This window comes from Marmota flaviventris, chromosome 19, assembly GCF_047511675.1.
Source record: "Marmota flaviventris isolate mMarFla1 chromosome 19, mMarFla1.hap1, whole genome shotgun sequence".
In the NCBI taxonomy this organism is placed as follows: Eukaryota; Metazoa; Chordata; class Mammalia; order Rodentia; family Sciuridae; genus Marmota; species Marmota flaviventris.
In genome coordinates this window covers 8688369-8708973 of record NC_092516.1, presented here as the reverse complement: position 1 = coordinate 8708973, position 20605 = coordinate 8688369, and the positions used below count along the sequence as shown (strand labels likewise).

The following is a 20605-nucleotide window of genomic DNA, read 5'->3' as shown; positions in this document are numbered from 1 at the left end:
CAGAGAGCCTAGATCATGGGGCTGGGTAGGATGTAACCCTGGAGAGGCAACAGCATGGCTAAGCAGCAGGTCCCCAAACTCAAGTGATAAGAGGCAAGGCAGTCTCGGGGGCTGCGAGACCTGGACAGTGTCCTGATCTCTCGGCTGGACTGCTGCACAGAAAGGACACTATCCCAGGAACAGGAATGGCTGACACTTGGGTATGGAAATTGTGATGTCCACCCAAGACACAAGAGTCTCCCACCTGCTCCAGGGTATGCTTCTGCTGGTCCAATCATCACCCCAGCACCTGGAAACAGAACCTCCATGAAGTTGATGGAGTGCTCCCACCCATACGTCCCCAGGCTACTGCCTCCCAGAGACCCAACTTAAACAGCACTAATTCCATACCCAAAATTGTTGGCTCCTGGCGACATCCTCCAGCTCTCCAGGTGAGAAAAGAGTCCATTAGTCTTGGGGTAAATGTGCTGGGGCCTGCAGGCCACCACTAGTGTCCAGTCCTTTGCCTGAGCATCACATCAGCTCAGTCTGGCTCTGCCTGAGCCTAGACACACCTGATTTCAGGTGAGGGCCTAGCCTCTGCCAATCCCCACCTCCAATGCTTGCTGGTATAAGGAAGGACCCTAGCACAGACCATGGACGCCCCCTCTAGCCTCCCAAAATGAAGAATTGAGGGTGTAGTTTGAGTCGGTATGTGTACCCTGCTGGACCACAGGAGCAAGAGCCAGGTGAAAACGCAGGAAATGGGTCCACAGGGAGCTGTACCTCACCACCCAGGGCAACTTGCCCCAATCAGTGGGCTCCCTGCAGGGACATTCTAGCCCAGTGTCCTCTGAGTGTTTACTGATCACACCGTGGCTCAGCAAGGCCATTTGTGTTGGCTCTCATCCCTGAGTGAAAGCTTCCTTCTACTTGGTGGCTTTCCAGACTGGTCCTTCCTGAGCTGTCTCAGGAAGCCACTCAGGAGTACTCAACAGGCAGTTGCCTGGTGGGGCTTGGGGGACCATGTGGACCAGGTCCCCTGCAGGCTGGCTTGTCAACCTTCTCCTGCCAAACTCCCCAGGGATAGAAGAGTGACAGAAGCCTGCATACAGAGCACTCCTGAGCAGGAGGTGCCCATGGCACAGTTGCAGACAGGAAGTACACACCTGCTCCTAGGCTGCCAAATACCCCGACAGCAGAGTGGGCAGCACGAGTTCTGATGCATCCCAGGAGGGGGAGGGTATCCTGGCAGAGCAACAGAAGCCAAAACCCTCTGCACCCCACCCCTGCAGAGGCACAGTCAGAGGAAAGGGGTGTGCCACAGACACAGGGAACAGAACCACCCTTCCCAGCCAGCCTTCAGGAACATAGCCCTCAGGCCCTACACCTAGCCACCAGACAAATGAGCACAAGAAAACTGCCTCTAAAGCTAGAGTTCCTGAGCCATAGACAAACAAGGGACAACACGCTCACAGCCACTGCCAGGAGGCCTGTGCCTCAGACTCTTTGCACCCCTTAGAGTTCATCTGTTTGCTACTCCAGCCATGCCACTGTCTGTCACCAGCAGCTAGCCTTCCTGTTCTAGAATGCTGCACTGTCACTCCGGAGCTCCCCTCCCTGGCTGGCTTTCCTTGGGATACTCCGTGGAGTCCTCCGCACTGCTGCTCACACCAGCCTCCCATCAGCACAGCAGTATGTGCAGAGTTATGCCCCAGCCTCCTAGTCACAGCCACACTGCACAACACTGTATAGCGGGCAGCCCACCCTGACCCCAAGAGCCAAGCAAAAGCCAGTGCCCCTTGCCACCCTCATGTCCTATCAACAGAGTGTGAATCTAGACGCAAGTCTGGGTCTTCTCCACCGCTCTCATGGATCAACAGTGAGACAAGAAGGCATCACCCTAGCCCAGAGGCAAGAAACCGCCAGCCTTTGTTTGGTGTGTGTCTGCCTGAGAGCCTGCGTTGCTCACAGTCTGGGAGCTGCCAGTCCTGGGCCTGGGAAGGAGGGCAAGGCTGGTTTCCCAATAAGGCAACTCCTTTCCCACTGGAAGGCACAGACAGCAGTGCTAGAAGGGCCAGGTGCATGTTTCCTCGCTACAAATTAGCCTTGTCCAATGCATACACTCACACTCAGGTAAGATCTGCTCTCTTCTTCTTCTTTTTTTTTTTTGGTACTGAGGATTGAACCCAGGGGTGCTCTACCACTGAACTACATCCCCAGTCGTTTCTGAAAAGGAGTCTTACTAAGTTACTAAGGCTGGCCTTAAACTTGCCATCCTCCTGCTTTAGCCTCCATGGTCTCTTGGATGACAAATGTGTGCCATCATGCCCCATCCTGCTTCTGATTTTTAGCAGCAGTGACCCACATTCACATGGAAATATTGTTCCTCGCATAACACATATCTCGCCTCTGCACCTAAAGATCAAAAAGGAGGATACTCAGAATATCCTCCTTTTTGATCTTTAGGTGCAGAGGCGAGATATGTGTTATGCGAGGAACAATATTTTCTCCATGCAAGACAGAGCCTGGCCTCTACCCCTGAGGGATCAAGGATGCCAGCCCCCCCATCTGCACCCCCCATGTCACAGCCTCCCAAGCCACCTCCAGGGACAGGCCCAGATGAAGTGAGGCTGGACAGCCAGGCTGCCCTGGGACCCACCTGTCACTAGGATGGCCCCCTCCTCGGGAAGATCAGAACTCTGGGATACCTCCACAGGACAGGATATGATGGGAGGCCACAAAAGGCGAAAAGAATGAGTCACCAGGCAGTAAGGGTGGAGCTTCACTCTGCTTCAGGTGTTTTACTTCTTCTCATACTTCTGACACTCCACCCACTCACCTCAAATTACACATCGAAGGCCCTTTATGTCAAAATCACACAGTGGGTCAGGAAGGGTGTGTGCTCTGCAGAAGGAAGGTACAGCAGGGGTGTACCTGGGGTGGCATTCACATTTGCCCCAGGGGGCCACCTCGGAAAACCCTGGCCTCCTATCCATCACACCACCACCTACAATTACAGACTGGGAGAGTCATCACTCCAGGCCCTGAGCATCCTAGTGAACAGCACGCCCAGCCTGGGGTTGAGGGTCCCACATACAGTGAGAGCCTGGACACAAACTGGCAACCACACTGTCCCTGGCTCCGTGTCCCACACACCGATTGGAAGGTGGACACAGTGGTAAAGGTTCTGTGTCACAGTTAACTGATTCAAATGCTTTAACAAATCCAAGGATCTGGAACAGCAAGTCCATGAAGCCTGAAGGCTGGTATTCCCGAGAGACACTGCACAGCTGGAGCACGACCGCCACGCCACCACCAAGCTCCACAGAGGAGGCGGCAGCAGCAGGCCACGTCTGCATCTGCTCTCTGGCCCAGTTCTACACTCTGTGCTACTCAACCAGTGGGTATTTAAAATAACCATTCGAACCAGGTACATGGCACACTCCTATAATCCCAGTGGCTTGGGAAACTAAGGCAGGAGGATGACAAGTTCCCAGCAGCCTCATCAACTTAGTGAGGCCCTAAGTAACTTAATGAGACCCTGTTTCAAAACATAAAAAGGACTGGTGATGGGGCTCAGTGGTAAAGCACCGCTGGATGCAATCCCTGATACCCTCCCCCCAAAATAATAATAATAAAAAAAATAACCATTAGGGGCTGAGATTGTGGCTCAGTGGTAGAGCTTTCTTCTGCCACATGCGAGGCCCTGGGTTCGATCCTCAGCACCACAAAAAAATAAATATTTAAAACTAAAAAATAAATATATTTTTAAAAATAACCATTAAATAGCGGTTGTGATGGATTTTATTGCAAAAAAATAGAAATAAAAATTTTTATACGTGTAGTAGATAATGTGGATTAGGATCCTATTTTTTTAATTTATTTATTTTTTAGTCATTGATAGACCTTTATTTTGTTTATTTACATGCAGTGCTGAGATTCAAACCCAATGCCTCACACATGCCTGGCAAGTACACTAACACTGAGCCACATCCTTAGCCCCAGGATCCTATTCTTTTTTTTTTTTTTTTTGGAATTTTTTAATATTTTTTTTTAGTTTCCAGTGAACACAATATCTTTATTTTATTTTTATGTGATGCTGAGGATCAAACCCAGAGCCCTGAGCATGCCAGGCAAGCGCGCTACCGCTTGAGCCACATCCCCAGCCCCCAGGATCCTATTCTTGAGGAGAAATTGAAGGCTGTATATATGCTGAGAAGAATCTAGAGGGGCCAGGCTGAGCAGTGTCATCCACTGCCTGCTCACCTACATTTTCTTGTTCCCATACCAAATGTGTCTCCTACCTGCCTGCAACAACAATGTGCTCTGTATGGTACAGCTGCAGAGCAGTCACTGGAAAGAGGAACTCAAGTATGTAAAAAAGGAGCTCCACAGGAGACACTTCAGGGACCAACTAGTCAGGGCTGTTGAAGTTACAGGCTGCTTTCCTCAGCTCCTGAACCCTTAAACAGCACAGGAGCCAGGTTTGCAGGGCTGGCTGCCTGAGTCCCCAGGGTAAGCACAAGCCCTTCAGGGCCTAGATCTACACAGATGGGTTTCAGAACTGGTTTTAGGGGCACCCAAATCTGATGAAGAGTGATAAGGTTGAAAAGGAGGGGAAAGAAAATTTTTTACATTAAGTGTCAGCTCCTCCCTCGAGCCTTGAACTGTGAAGACACTGGGGGAACCACTGGTTCCAAAGCCATGTGGGTACCCTTCAGCCACAGTCACACTGAGTATGGCACTCTGACAGGTGCAGGGGACTTACTAGCCTTTGTAAAAGAGGTCTGCGTCTGTCACCCAAAACCAGTCCTCAGGGCCTCGAAGAACTCACCTGAAGGAGGCCAGGTCTCAGCTGAAGCTACAAGACCAGAACAATGACTTTTAAAAAGCATGGCTTACTAAAAACCTTAAAAATCTTCATACTTATAAGCCTGGTTAAGGTCAAAAGTCTATCCATAAAATATCTGATCTGTTCTTTTTTTTTTTAAGCCCCCCACTTTTTAAAATCATGACTTTTTTTTTTAAAAAACAGAGAGAGAATTTTTTAATATTTATTTTTTAATTTTCGGTGGACACAACATCTTTATTTTTTTTGTTTTTATGTGGTGCTGAGGATCGAACCCAGCGCCCCGCACATGCCAGGCGAGCGCGCTAACGCTTGAGCCACATCCCCAGCCCCTGATCTGTTCTCTTGAAGTAACTCAGAAACCAGAAACCCCACATCAGGTTCACTCTACTCATGTCCCAACCCCACACCTGGGTGATTTTCAGACTCAGCTGAGTAAAAGAAGCCTCCTCCATGAATGGAGAGCCTGCAGGAGAAGCTGAGTGCTCTGCTTCCAAGCATATCACCTGCCTTGCTGCCCAGGGTCTTTTCCACACTGTTTTAGCAGGATGTTTTAAAGGAGCCTCACTTCACCCAAGTGAATCTGTGGTAACAGCCCACAAGGACCCATCCAATGTCCCTGTGAGCCACAGAAGGCTGACCACAGTTGCCACACATAAGAACAGAAACAAGACAAAAATGGCCTGGACTGTTTTTATTTGCAAATCTTTTTGTTCACCAGCAAAATGTTTAATCCCCAAAGTTTTCAATATACTCCACATAGCACCATGAGTCTCACACTCCAAAGGAAGGGAATGTCCAAGAACCAAGATATGAGGACAACTCATGAGTGGCCTTCATGCATCCCTCTGATGCTCACCCATTATGAGGATCTCGAAGGCATGTTTCTGCCACCATTACCTTGGAGTGCCAACCCTTGATGGGCCCATGGATTCCATAGGCACCCCCCTCCAAGACCCTGGCGAGGGCAGACAGGAAGTCACTTGACCCCCCCCAGGCATCACGACATCACGTCCCATGCAATATTCCCATGACTCCTCACCCGCTCGCCAGCCAGCGACTGAAGATGGGGGTCCACAGTGCATGGCTTCCATGGCCACAATGATGACAGCAGCCAGTCAAGAAAGCTGGGAGAAGCTGGGCGCAGTGGCACACGCCTGTAATTCCAGCGGCTCAGGAGGCTGAGGCAGGAGGACCACAAGTTCAAAGCCAGCCTCAGCAACTCGGCGAGACCCCATCTCTAAATAAAATGTAGAAAAGGGCTGGGGATGTGGCTCAGTGGTTAAGCACCCCTGGATTCAATCCCAAGTAACAAAACAAAACAAAACAAAAAAACTTCAGCCCTTCCTGCTCTGCTGTCTTACCTAGTGTTTTCCACAGTACTTGTCCCCTGAGACACTGGGCGCTCTACTCATCTCCACCAGGCATCTCTCCATCAGCACCCAGCTCCATGAATGAAGGGTTTCTGTTTGCTTGATTCACCAGTCTCCTGACCTAGAGAAGCCTTGTCACACAGCCAGCTGCACAATGCCACATAGTACAATCTTTCCTGTCTGCTCAGACTCAATCTCTCTGGAGCCCACACTGCCACTTTCCCTTGGTCTGCTTTCATTCTCCACAACACTCTTAACAGTCTGCTACCATAAAAAGGGACCAAGTCTTCTAAGATGAAGAACTCCTCAAGAAGACCCAATAAGAAGACCCCAAGAGGGAGAAGCACGCCCCAATTCACTTTAAGACACCAGTGCTTCATCTGTGCTGATGATGCTGGAAGCCCACTGCACAGAACAGCGCGTTCTTAAGAAGGGCAGGGCTTCAACTCACAAGGGGCCGCAAGGGTGCTCAAGGCGCCCCAATGTGATCTTCTAATGAAGAAGAGCCCTCCGTGCAGTGCAGTGGTACACACTTTAACAGAACTATTTGCTAAACCCCAAGTGCAAAAGCTGGCAGGCAACCCCAACATTCCAGACTCACCAGCCAGAAGGCCTTGCACACTCACCCTTCACTGGGCCTTCAGGTCTATAGAAAGCAGGCAATCAAGGGCATCACAGGTCACATCATCAGCCAGGAAGACAGAAACCAAGTCAATACTACCCTATGCAAAAGCAACTCTAAAATCATTTAAGAAATCACATCAGCCAGGTGTGGTGACGATGCCTGTAATCCTGGAAACTGAAGAGGCCTAGGCAGGAGGATCCCAAGTTCTAGGACAACCTGGGTAACATAGAAAGACCCTATCTCAAAAGGAACAATAAAGGGGCTGGGGTTGTGGCTCAGTGGCAGAGCGCTTGCCTAGCATGTATGAGGTACTGAGTTTGATTCTCAGCACTGCATATAAATAAATGAACAAAATAAAGGTCTATCAACATCTTAAAAAAATTTTTTTAAAAAGGAACAATAAAAACAAAAGGGCTGGGGGTGTAGCTCAGTGATAGAATACTCTGGGTACAATACCCAGTGCTACAAAAAAAGAAAAAGACAAAGAAAACATCATGAGAACCCAAAAATAGCAACACAGGACTCTGCCAGAAACCAAGCGCACCCAGTTCATGAGCTGAAGCCCCCTCATGGGGCTGCCTGTGGGATAAGGACAAAGCCTGTGACCCACAGGGAGTGAGCACACCTGCAAGGTATACATGCCCCCCGCGGGGGGGCGGGGCAGGGCTCAGAAAGATACCCACCTCCCATGCTCTGATTTCAAACTCCAGCTCTGACTGTGTAATCAATCAATGTCTGGTGTTTTTTGTTTGTTTGTTTGTTTTTTAATGGTATTCCAGACAGACTAATACCACAGGGTGAGAAACAGGAGAAGTGGCCTCCTTGGAAAGGCAGGGGCTGGGGATAACTAAATGCAGCTATCAACCCTTTAGTGTTATTTTAATTTTTCTTTATGTCCATGTTTTCCAATAAAAAGTAAGGTTATTTTAAAAAGAGCTAAGATCGTATTAAAAGGAAACATTTAGAGCCAGGGGTGGAGGCACATGCCCTGTTCAGAAACACACCAAAGCAGAGACACATCCTGAAGCTCAGGACTGCAACTGACACTCTCAAAGGGCTTCTCCGTTTGAGACTTCTGCAGTCTGACCACTGACCACGCACTTCATGGACACTGGCAACATGTCAGACCAACCAGAGCAGAGAATGAGCACTTTTAGAGTACTGCCCACAGAAGGATGTCCATGAATGCAAGCATGGTGGGCCAACCCAAGGACTTCAGGTCTCACTCCTGGTGCGTGGGAAGGCTCTGCAGCCCTGGAAGAAGGGACAGCACCTATGAAAGACCCCTCTGAGGATGCAGGGAAGACTCATCAGGAGCTTCCTACAACAATCCAGTTGGAGGCAGTGGGAGGCAAGAGGAGATGGTGCTATTGATGGCAATCCACCAGGGCCTACTGCTGACCTGGATGAGGGCAAGTAAGTAAAAAAACCAAGATGGCTTGGGCTGATCTGATGTTGGTGGTGCCACTTTCAAGCTCAGAGAGTTTAGAAGAGGAACAAGTTGGGGTGGGGAATTGATATACCTCACCTAAGGAAATCTGGTTACTATAATCTGAGTATGTATTCACGAACACAATTGTAACCATCTGTAACCCAGATGAGAATTTCACTGTTTCCAACACTGTCTGCATCCAGAGGATGCTGAGGTTGCTACTCAGCCAGAGCTGAAGCCCATGAGCAGCTGCTGGGTGCAGGTTTAGGGGTGCAGGCTCTGCCCAGGCACTACCTCAAGGTAGAACATGACACCCTCAATCGGCAGGTCCTTACTTCATTATCCCCATTTCACAGAAAAATGCAGAGAGGTAAAGTCACACCATAGGCAGGACACCCCCACAGAAGTCAAGCAGGCCCTAAATTCAGCCACTGAGCCTCTCATTCTCCAAGCATACAGAAAGTTCTGGCAGGAAACGTGGCTCTTCCAGTCACTTAGTTCAGGAATAATTTTTAAAGTTTCCCTTGGATTTTTCACAAACAAAAAACATTTTATTTTTAGACCTGGATCAAACAGGAAATACACATTCCAAGAGAGACCGAGAGAAAGCCACACCAGTGCACACCTTGCAGGTCACAGACCTCCTGACCACAATGTGCTGGGCAGGAGCCTGAGTCCTAAAAGACCTATGGGCTGTCCAGCCACCAAGGCAAGGGAAGCACCACCAACTCTGGTTCTGAGCATGACAGTAGTATATAAAGGCTCTCTTTGGAAGTAGCTCCGGTACCCTGTTCTGGAGTTGCCTATTCAGGGACGAAGTTCACCCGTTGTACCAGCCACACATCTGGAAGATGCCAGGGACGGCAGCAGGGCCATGCTCTCCTCTCAGCTTCCTGCAACAAGGCCTACAGCAGAAGGTAGAGGGCTGTAGGGAGGTCAGAGGTCAGGCTTCACAGGTGAGCTGCCTTTTGTCACAAATCACCCTGAAGAGAAGGGGCCAGAAGTCAAATCAGCCTATCCCATGTCTTCAGATTTGGAAACAACAGACTACATTCTCTTCTGCAGCCAGACGCTTTTTACCAGAGCACTTCACTCCCTTGACTCAGAAGCCAGGGTCCATCTTCCAAATGAAGCTCTGTATATACTTTGGGCACTTCCTCTTTTCACAATTTCTTCTCTTGAGCTTTTAAGCCATTACCAGAAATAGTCAATTAACTAACAGGAAGATCCCACAGTCATTCAGGCAAACTCTGAGGGGCCTGGAGAGCAGTGCTGGTCTTGGACCTGAAAGGACACTCTTGTCTTCTGAGTGGTCAGGCACTTCGTGCCAGGAACTCAGCCAAACCATCAAGTTGCTCCTGCTCTGAATGGCATCCATGGTCCAGTCTCTGGCTATGGTTATAGAAACCACTCCTGAGTTGGAGTGGGCTAGTCCTAGTAGGGCACAGAAAACATCCAGGGAAGTCAGGCACAGTGGCGCACGCCTGTAATCCTGTCTACTTGGGAGGCTGAGGCAGGAGGAACATAAGTTCCAGGACAGCCTGGGTAACTTAGCAAGAACTTGTCTCAAATATAATTCACAAAATAGTTGGAGATGTAGCACGGGGTAGAGTGATTACCTAGCATGTAGGAGGCCCTGGGTTCAATCCTCAATACTGGAAAAAGAGAAGAAAAGAAAAGAAAAAGAAGATACCCAGGGAGATTCTGCCCTCGGGGTCTTCTCAGCTGGCAGGAAAGTCAGGGCAGCAAACTGAAATGCCAAGAAACCTCTGCCACCAGCAGCCAGGTTACTCCAGGCCTACCCTGGGCACCTGTATGTCAAGCCAGCCTTCCAAGGGGACTGAAACCCAAGCCGGCCAACTAGTGTGCTGTGGTCCTTGGGCCCGACAGCCAATCATTCAGTAAGCAGCCAGAAGCCTGTTGATTCACATCAGCTGAAACAAAGGCAAAGGAAGGAACCAGTGAGGAGTTCCACGACACCTGGGCCCAGGGGCTCCAGATGGCCACAGGAGGATAGCAAATACAGAAAAAGGTCAAAAGTATCTTATTTTCTTGGTTTTGATGGAGAGCTAAGTATAAGACTCATCTGAATTTCCTCAAGTCACCTATGTGAATATCACCTGGCATACTCAGACAAGCACACAACAAGCACACAAGCAGAGCGGCCCACACTATAGGAACCTAGCTAAGCGCCCTGATGTACAGCTGTCCTAGATGGCCCTCCTGACACATCCCTTCACACAATTCAACACTGCAGCTGATGAGCAAGTGAGGCTGAGCTCAGGGTCTCCTTCAGGTGTGTGGTCGCGCTTCCCTCTCAGCCTCAATCTTCCCTTGAGGAATCACCCTCTCCCGCCTGGGAAGCAGCCATGCTATCTGGGGGCACCCAACTTTCCTTCCAGAATGGCCTTACATAGTTTAAGCCAATAGCACAGCCTCAGGCCCTCAGAACATGGAACACATAAGACACAGTGGCACCAGTGTCCCCCCACATTGGCAAATGCAGGGTCTTCCTTTGATGCTGCGGCAGCACTTGTAAACAAGGAGGCCCAGAGCCCAAGTTCACTGTGTAGCCATGTCCAACACAAGGGAGCCAGCAAAGCAAAACTGACCATCAGGAGGGCAGGGTCAGTGGAACATGAAGGAGAGGGCTGCAGTCAGCCAACCCCTTCTCTAAGCCCAGGTGTCACTCCCCACTTCCTGCCTTCTAACTAAACCCTGGGGGACAAGCAGAGTGCCTCCAAATGAGAATCAACATGAGCCTGGACTAGGGTGGGGTCAGTGACCAAGCACTTGCCTAGCACACTCCAAGCCCTGGGTTAGACACCCGCACTGCAAAAAGAACAAAAACACCTCAGTGCTAATAAGATGCCAACATCAGAGAACTTTAAACCACAACACTGTACCACAGGCAGACTTGGGTGGGACAGTGCCATGAAAGATGGGACTCTCCTAAACTCCAGGCCCCTCTGCTACCAACAACAGCTCCATGAGGGAGCTAAAATGCCACCCAGCAGAAGCAGCCCACATGCTCTATTCATTTCACAGCAAACACTATGTATTACAAATACAGCAAACCAAAAAGAACAACAGCAGTACTGCTGCTATGATCAAGAACTGAAGAGTGCTCAGATGGGCTGGCCCAGGACGTGTAGTCGCCATTGTTTTTAAAATTAGAAATCAGAATTGAGCTGGGTGTGATGGCCAAGTCTGTGATCCCAGCAGCTTAGGAGGCTGAGTCAGGAGGATTACAAATTACTGACCACACCTCGCCTTAGCAACATGGCGAGGCCATAAGAAACTTAAGCAGACCCTATCTCTAAATAAGATATTAAATTTTTTATTTGGATCTGGGGATGTGGCTAGAGTGGTTAAGCACCCTGGGTTCAATATTTTTCTTGCAGCCCAACCCTCAAATTCTCAAATTTAGTGTCATCTTAACAAAGTTTCTACTCTATTGTAAACTTTTTAGGTTTTTTTTGTTTTGTTTTGTTTTTTTAACTGAGGGGCACTTGGCCATTGAGCCACACGCCCAGCCCTATTTTGTATTTTATTTAGAGACAGGGTCTCGCTGAGTTGCTTAACGCCTCGCTTTTGCTGAGGCTGACTTTGAACTTGTGATCCTCCTGCCTCAGCCTCCTGAGCTGCTGGGATTATAGGTGTGCACCACCATGCCTGGCTTAGGTTACGCTTTAGAAACTGTTAGTTACACCAGCCTTAACAGGATTTGTTTTTTGGTTGGTTTTGTTTTGTTTTTTTTTTTTTTTTTTTCTTTTTTGTACTGGGGATTGAACACAGGGGTGCTCTACCACTGAGCTGCATCCCCAGTCCTCCCAGGCAGCTGGAATTATACATGTGGGCCACTGTGTTGAGCTTAACATGATATTTTTAAGGCATATTCTGTCCTAAAAAACTTACTAATAAATAAAAGCATTTAGGAAGAGGCCCTGGGTTCAATCCTCAACACTGTAAAAAAAAATAATAATAATAATAACAACAACAACAATAGGCGGAGTGCAGTAACGCAGGCCTATAATCCCAGTGGCTCCGAAAAATGAGGCAGGAAGATCGTGAATTCAAAGCCAACCTCAGCAAATTAGAAGGCACTAAGTACTCAGTGAGACCCTGTCTCTAAATAAAACAGGACTGGGAATGTGACTCAGTGGTAGATTGCCCGAGTTCAATCATCGGTACACTCCTCCAAAAAAGAAAAAATAAATAATATTAATAGCAGCATTTGGCTGACAACAATAAGAAAAAGGAACAAAAAGATTAGTCAAACAGCCAGGAGCAGTGACCACGCCTATAATCCCAGCACTCTGGAGGCTGAGACAGGATGATCACAGTTCAGAGCCAGTCTCATCAACTTAGAGAGACCCTGACTCAAAATAAAAAAAGGCTGGGATGTTGCTTAGTGGTTAAGAGTTCCTGGGTTCAATCTCCAGCCCCCCAAAAAAGAAAACCATTAAGCCGGGTGCAGTGGTGCATGCCTGTAATCCTAGTAGCTCAGGAGGCTGAGACAGGAGGACCGTTAGTTCAAAGCCAGCCTCAGCAATGGCAAGGCACTAAGCAACTCAGTGAGACCCTGTCTCTAAATAAAATACAAAATAGGGCTGGGGATGTGGCTCAGAAGTTGAATGCTCCTGAGCTCAATCCCTGGTACCAAAAAAAAGAAAACCATTAGTCAATCCACATTGACCACCACTTAATTACAGGGTCCCACTCTCAGGTAACCCTCAGAAGAGTGAGTCCTGTGCAAATCAGCACATGCCAGTCTTTCCACAGCAGCTGGTCCTGGTGTCTAGCAGCTGCACCAGGACCACGGCACCTGGCGGCAGCCTCATGCTTACAGATCTTTAAAGTCCCCCAGGCACCAGCTCAGGAAAGGAGTAGGAAATGCAAGCGTTCTGCTCACACATGCAACAGACGGCGACCTGAAAGCCAAACTGTAGGGAAAGAGTGAAGAAGCAGTTTCAAAGCTGTAGAGACTTCTTGAGAGCTTTGTGGCTCCCTCCAAGCTGCATGTGCACCTACATGCACATGCACAACTGGTGAGGACCACCAGACAAAACATCCAGGCTGCCTTGCACTGACCTACCACACCCACACACAGCTAGCAAGCTAAAGGGTCCAATCCTGGACTCCAAGCACAAGTCCCACAAGTTTCCTAGCACTCAGAAACTTCCCCACCAGGCCTCAGTCGCCAGGAACAACCCTGCAGGATCACTATAGAAAGCTACCGGAACTCTCCATGCATCGATGCACTTGAATGTCCACTCCTCCCTTTACCTAGCCCAGAGAGTTGTGTCTCCACTTCTGTGCAAGAGGACACAAGTCTAACTGCTCCAGGATCAAGTTCCAATGTCATTATGACTTGTGAGAACTTCCACATTCCTAATGATACACCAAGCCGCGCAGTCTGTTCTCAAAGAAAGTATTCTCAACATCACAGACATGACAAATATGGAATCAAACCCTGACATGACCAAAGCGGCAGCCATATACTCAGCTTGGGCTAAAAGATCCCGTCACCAACACCCTTCCCTTGTTCCTTCTCCAGGTCTCAGAGGTGAGCACAGAAAACAGACACCTGGTGACTCACCTGAGCTCTCTGCCCTCGCTGTACCGTCTACTTGAGGCCCTCGGGGCGGCTGTCTCCAGGAGCAACTTCTGAGTGAGCCTGCTGGGGGGGGCACCATCTCTGCCATCATCCTCTTCCACCACGTCCTGGTCACATTTCCACTCCTCATCTTCATTCAAAGTGGGCAGGTATCCAGATATGCCCTTCCCTGTCCCTGACCCTGAGCTCTGGTCACTGCAGACCTTTGGGCTCTCCGAGCCTGTCCTCGTGTATTCCAAGTAAATGTCAGACTTGAGAAAGGACGGGTAAGTGTTCTCCTCCATGGTGGACTGGATCTCCGTCTGGGCCTGGTCAAACATGGCAGGGTCGATCTGCTGCTTCATGACACAGTCCTTGATGAAGCTCTTGGTGGCTGGCTTGGTTTGCCTGGACACGATGCCATTACTATCCAGGATATACTTTCGGTAGATGGCTCTTGCCAGCTTCAACCTCTTCTCCTCGTTTGAATTGCAGGGCTCAAGCTTCCTGAAGCCACTGCAGGCGAACCAGAAGTCCAGCAGGTCAGCACAGCCCTCCTGCTTCAGGAAAGTCCTGAACAGGCTGATCCCATCCTGGTCGTCCAGCAAGGAATGCAGTGACTCGGCCCACCGCAAGTACGGTGGGGTAGGAGAGGCACTGCCCTCAGGCTCGTACCCCAGATCCAGATCTGAGCGCCTCGGGGTGGCTGTTGAGGTCTCGCCTTTAATGCTGACACCTTTCCCAGAGCAGAAACTGTGGCTGATGGGCCTTGGGTCTGTGGACACCAGTTCTCCCTCCTCACCAGGCACTGGGGGCCGGGGGGCATCTTCAGTGAAACTTGCTCCAAGGTCCAAGGGGAAACCCTGCTCCTGGACACTCATTCTGGGACTCTGCGTCAATGAACAACGAGCGCTGCACCCTAATACATCAGTACTTACGGCTCCAAGGGGAGGCAATCTGTCCTGTTGAAACCATCAAGAGGACAAGGGTTAGGAAGGTGGCCCTTGGGACTCTAACAGAGGTTCTCTGAGACGAAGCTAGCGGCGCCGCCCTCCCACTCTCACTCAAAGCAGAAAGCCAGTTCCATTTCCAGCAGAGACATATTTTGGCCACACAGTATGCTCTATATTATATATGACTTGTGAGAGCTTAAAACTACAGGAAGGTCTCTCACACTAAGTGGATGTCCAGAACACAGAGGATACCTCTCCCCTAAAGTGTCCTTCCATGAGACCAGGGGTCTGAGGACCAACCATTCTGGCTCAAGAGCTGAATGACCAGGAGGGCTAGAGAAAGGAAAGTTACTCTCAACCCTGACCCCTGGAACCAGGGGCTCACACACAAAGTCCCTCACACACAAAAATGATCACCTCACCTGCCCAGTCGTCAACACTCAGAAATGGGAGAAGCACGCTATAAGCAGGAGTGCATCTTCCAAGTCCCACAGCCTCTGTTACTCTCTGCTACTGCATCACTTCATATTTGATATGCCTGCAACAGATGCAAGCACCCAGCCAGGTATTTCTCCTACTCTACACACACCTCAAAGAGCAGCTGGCCACAGGTTGCCTTCAATACAGTGGGATTGGTAATACAAGGACACAGCAAGTAGGCATTCAGAAGTCATCAATGCAGGCAACCTTAGAAATGCAGAATTACACTAAACTGTGAGTACCTGTATTATGAGGAAAATGTTCTTCTGAAAACAAATGGTGGATGGGGACATTAAGGGACAGAAAAAGTACAGAACAAATTAAATCTAATTACAAGTATGCTTTTTGGCTAAAGAAGCATATAGCTCATTTGATTTAACTCCCTAAGCTGAAAAACCAAACCACACATCCTCTTAGAGGTTATTCTGCTAGGCATGATGACACAGGCCTGTAATCCCAGCTACTCAGAAGGTTGAGGCAAGACGACTGAAAGTTCAAGGCCAGCCTGGGTAATTTAGGGAGATCTAGTCTCAAAGTTAAAAATAAAAGGGCTGAGAGTGTAGCTCAGTAGTAGAGGGCCCCTGGTTCTATCCCTAGTTCTTGAGAAAAAGGAAACAGTATTCATATATACAAACTGGTGTTTATTACTACTACTGCTGCCACTAGTAGGTGGAAAGTGTGCAGGAGACTGCCCCCGAGCAAGACCTGGAGCCCAAGAGCCCTGGCTGTGCCTCTTAACACAGCCCTTACATCCTTTTAACACAGAATGTAAGGATCCTAGCCAAGCAGATTGGAGAGGGCACTATACACCATCAGGTCAAACACCTGGAGCACTGAACAAGCCAGAGCGCACAAAGTCAGCCCCCCTAGAACCAACTCAAGGGGGCTCTCCCTGGCTACCACTGCACACTGCTGGGCCCTAGCCTCCATGAAATCTACCCCCACACCTACATTCTCACTGCATACTCTTCACCTGCCAACCACTACTGAAAGCCAGAGGGACAAGTCACACACACAAAAAAGGAGGGTCACCAATATGTGCCCAACATCATCACAGCTACAGACTTCTTAGAAGACTGTCATCTCAGCCTCAGCAGGGCCAGCCTGTTTGTTCCTTCAGATCAAGATCCTGTGCTGCTCACAGAACCCCCCTTCCAGCTCACTTTCTCTGAGCCCCATCATCTCAGAGTGAGCACCCTGGGTGTCTACAGCTCCACATCATCTCATGATGTCTAGCTTCCTCTTGTCTAGGTTGCCACTAGAGTAAAAGAGGGCCTGCATCCCTGACCACCCTTCCAGATACACAGCAGTCAGCTCACAAGCCCTGAGAAAAAAACAAGTTACTGGGAACTGAAGAGCAGTAGTTTGTAATGTGAGGCTGGCTACTGTTGCTGTCTCCAAAGCGTTCAGGCCTCCCTATGAGTGACTACAGCAGGACCCTCGGCACCTAACACAATAGTCTCACAACAATGCATACCTACAAATATTCAATTGATTGGCACTCAAGAGAAGATGCTTGTCCTAGACACAGCTTTTTTTCAGATGCTGAGCTATTCTTGTGCAATAGAGGAGGCAGCAAATTCAAGACACAGTCCTTCATTACAGAACTGCAGCTTCCCTTCAAAACTCACATTTTACTGTGTAAACCCAGTCTCTCCTAACCATTTTAAACTGCTTTTCAGAGCCCAGAGGAAATATATCTTATAACTCAAGTCTCTTTGGTCATCAACTGAAAAAAGAACTTCCATGTCCCTAGAAGCACACCAACACCTCCACATATCACTGATGCTGAAACATTCCAATCCCCCAAATCTCCAAGCTCCCCCAGGGAAGCATACCTAGCATTTAGGGAACACACACATACATACCACACATAAGGCAGCTACATTAATTCAGGCGAGGCAATGCCCACGAGCACCAAATCTGGCCCATAGCCTGTAACCACCATCAATAAAGTGATTCCATAAAAGGAACCTGAAGTCTGATATGGTATTTAAAATTCAAAATTCCCTTGGGCAACACCAAGGCACACACTTCTGGGTACCATGTAAGCAAACTTGATGCTATAGGCTTGTGTATGTATTTATTTTACACAAACATAACTTCCAAACATTGATTTATGTGAAGTGTGAAAGTAACCGTCTATTGATGACACTCTTGTGGGTCAGGGCTACTGTTTCCCATGTTATACCCTTCCCCATCATCTAAATTCTGAATGACCAGCGCAGCCCAAAAAAGTTCACTCAGCTTTTCTGAAACAAGAAATCAAAGACAAGTAAACACATGCTGCAAATCAAACAAAAACACTGTGCTGCCAGGTGCAGTGGCACATGCCTGTAATCCCAGTGGTTAAGGAGGCAGGAGGATCATGAGTTCAAAGCCAGCCTGAGCAACTTAGAGAGGCTCTAAGCAACTTAATGAGAACCTGACTCAAAATATAAAAAGGGCTGGGGATGTGGCTCAGTGGTTAAGTGCCCCTGGGCTCAATCCCCACTTCAAAACAAAACAAAACACCATGTTTTATGTGCTTTCGCACACTTACTTGTTCCTGAATGGGACTTCCTAAAACTGAAACCAGCTGGTGCTGGCTCTCTGGGGCAGACAGGAGTCCAGCTGCATATATTTTCTAAAACAGGGACTGTGGATCCAGGGAACATGCATATGAGCAAAAAGAAGGTTTCACAGTACAGTGACAATCCCTCTTGGAGATGGGCTGAGAAAAGTCCCCAGAGGATTGATGTGTCTTTTCCTTACTGTCCTCATGCCAATCTGAAAGTGTGCAGCTCTGGTTTCATGCGGGGGTGGGAGCCGGAGGAAGGCTGAATTCAAATTTTGTGGTGAGGACAGAGTCTAAGATCTAACCCCAAGACAGAGATCTGTATTTTGGCCCCCAACCTGAAAGGATATGGTCTCCAGAGCAATTGGTTTTTGAAACAAGCCAAACCACAGGCTGAACCCACAGAGTGCCCTCCTGTGGTGGTCGCGGCACCATTCCTACTTATGGGGGAGGAGGCAGGGTGAGGGGAGGGAGGACCACGCACACCCTGGCCTCAGTAGCTACTTGGAATCTCAGACACCCTAAACAAGGACCAGGCCCAGGGACCACAGGAGGCATCCCACACTATGTCAACCACATGTCCACCTGTAGAGATCATCTCCCTTTCCTGTTCACACAACCCAAGGTCAAGGCCCTTTCTAGCACACCAAGCAGTCTCCTAGCACCCCCTCAGTCGCCCATTTCCGCCCCCACTCCCTCAGGCTGCAGAGGCTTCACTTCTGAAAGCCTCCCAACACACTCCCCGCCCCGCCCACCCTGGGCCTGCACAGCCCACGCTCCTGCACGCTTCCTCACACACTCCCAGCCTAGCAACCCCTCGCAATCCGCACAGCCAACAATCCCGCAAGCCTCCCTTCACGCTCCATGCCCCGCACACCCTTGGGGCTGCGCAGTCCGCACTCCTGAAAGCCTATTCGCCCCCACGCCCTGCATTCTTGCATGCCTCCCGGAAAACTCGGGGTTCCGCACACCCTCCAGGCTGCACAGCCCGCACTCCTGCACGCCTCCTGGAACGCACTTGGTCCGGCACACTCCCAGTCCCGCACATCCCGCAGCCCCACACCTGCACGCCTCTCCGCCCCACACGCCCTCGGACCCCCAAGGCCCGCACACCTGGTCGCCTACCGGCACACTCCCGGCCCCTGCACGCCTCCCGCGCGCACGCCGCGGACCCCTCTTCCGGGTCCGCGCCCGCCGGCCTAGCGCGGCCTACACCGGCGGCGCGGGAGGCAGGCCCTCCCGCCGCAGGAGCGCGCCCGCCGGCCCCGCGCTACTCACCGGCGCGCGGCGGCTGTGGCGGCGCGGCCTCGGGCCCGGTTCCCGGAGCAGCGCGGCCCATGCGCTCAGCGGCGGTGCGGCGGGCGAGCCCCGGCGGGGGCGCGGCCCGCGGCGGACCCCATCTCGGCTGCGGTGGCTTGGCGGCCGGAGGCCCGGAGGCGGGCGCGGGCAGGCCGCGGACGCCGCCGAGGCCCGGCCGCCCGCTCTCACAGGCCCGCTCCGCAGGGACGCGGCTCCCGCCCGACTCCCGCAGGCTCCTGCGGCGGCGGCGGCGGTGGCGGCCGCGATCGCTTCCCGGGGCCGGGGCCGGGGCCGGGGCCGGAGTCGGAGCCCAGAGCGCCGAAGCCCAGGCCGAGCGCCCCCGCCGGCGCCGCCCGGAAGTGCGGGGGCGGGGCTGGCGGTGGGGCGTGGTAGGGGCGGGGCCTCGCGCTGGGGAGGGGCCGCAGGCACAGAGGAGGAGGCGGGCATTGGGCCTGTCAGGGTTAACTGCAGACCCCAGGACGCGGCAGTGCATTTCGGAGGGTCTCAAGGACTGCAACCTCAGGGAGCCTGCGCTGAGCGGAAGGCCGGCCCGTTGTGAGCACCACAGTGAGCACGCCGGGTCGCAGAGCTTTTCTACCACTCACACCATCGAAGGCGGCCCCGGGTGTCTACTAATTCAGGGCTCCCGAGTCCGGCCCGCGCCCAGCCGGCCTCCAGTCCCCTCGGCGAGGGAGCTGAAGCCGGAAGAACTGGAAGCTGGATGCCTGCCTGGCCGGCCCTGGACAGGAGGCTCTTAAGTCAGGAACCATCACCGCCTGCCCAAGGCATGTGAGATGCCTATGAAAGCAGATGTCCTGGGGGTTGGGCTGTCGTGGACAGGGCAGGGCTGATCAGGATATGAGCTCCTGGTGACTGTCCAGCCCCTTTATTTTCCCTTTCTTTAATTTTTTTAATTGTATAATCTTATTTATTTTTATGTGGTGCTGAGGATCGAACCCAATGCCTCACACACGCCAGACAAGTGTGCTACCACTGAGCCACAAGCCCAGCCCCTATTTTCCCTTTCTTAATACCCACTGCTGTCCAGAACCTCCAGAAGGTCGACTGTGGCTCTGCCCTAGGCAGTAGGGACTTAGGATGAGGACACACAATAAATGATGGCTGCCACTTGGACAGGAGGTAAAATCTCCAGAGCTGTGGGCTAGGGTTGGCCACTGCTGCTCCAAAACACAGATCCCTCTGCCTTAATTTCTCCCAGGCACCATCCAAATTCAGACAAGGGCTCTCCTTCCCACTGCTGCCCAAGGGTCCCACTAGTCCAGGCTAGCCTGAGAAGGAGGGCTTCTGCGTGTCCTGTCCTCTGCCACCCCCATCTCCATGACATCTTTTGTCCTGTCCTCTGCCACCCCCATCTCCATGACAGCTCAGGTCTGAGCCCCCAAGCTCAACAGGCCAACTCCATGTTGCCCACCACCACTGGATGCATGACAGAAGG

General features: G+C 50.8%; 1 protein-coding gene across 3 annotated transcripts in view; it reads right to left on the bottom strand.

Annotated features, from left to right (window-relative positions):
- Axin1 (axin 1) overlaps positions 1-19226 on the bottom strand; it is a 37971-nt gene extending 18745 nt beyond the window's left edge. For 2 of the 3 annotated variants that reach the window (XM_027940375.2, XM_027940376.2), the window contains exons 1-2: positions 19129-19226; positions 13864-14822 (exon numbers count right to left, since the gene is read on the bottom strand). In XM_027940375.2, the coding sequence (XP_027796176.1) occupies positions 13864-14741 (878 nt within the window). In that variant the 5' untranslated portion in view covers positions 14742-14822; positions 19129-19226. Of the gene's footprint in view, positions 1-13863; positions 14823-19128 lie in introns of those variants that run through there. The other variant, XM_071605620.1, reaches the window with a different exon arrangement.
- Positions 19227-20605: the final 1379 nt, after the last annotated feature.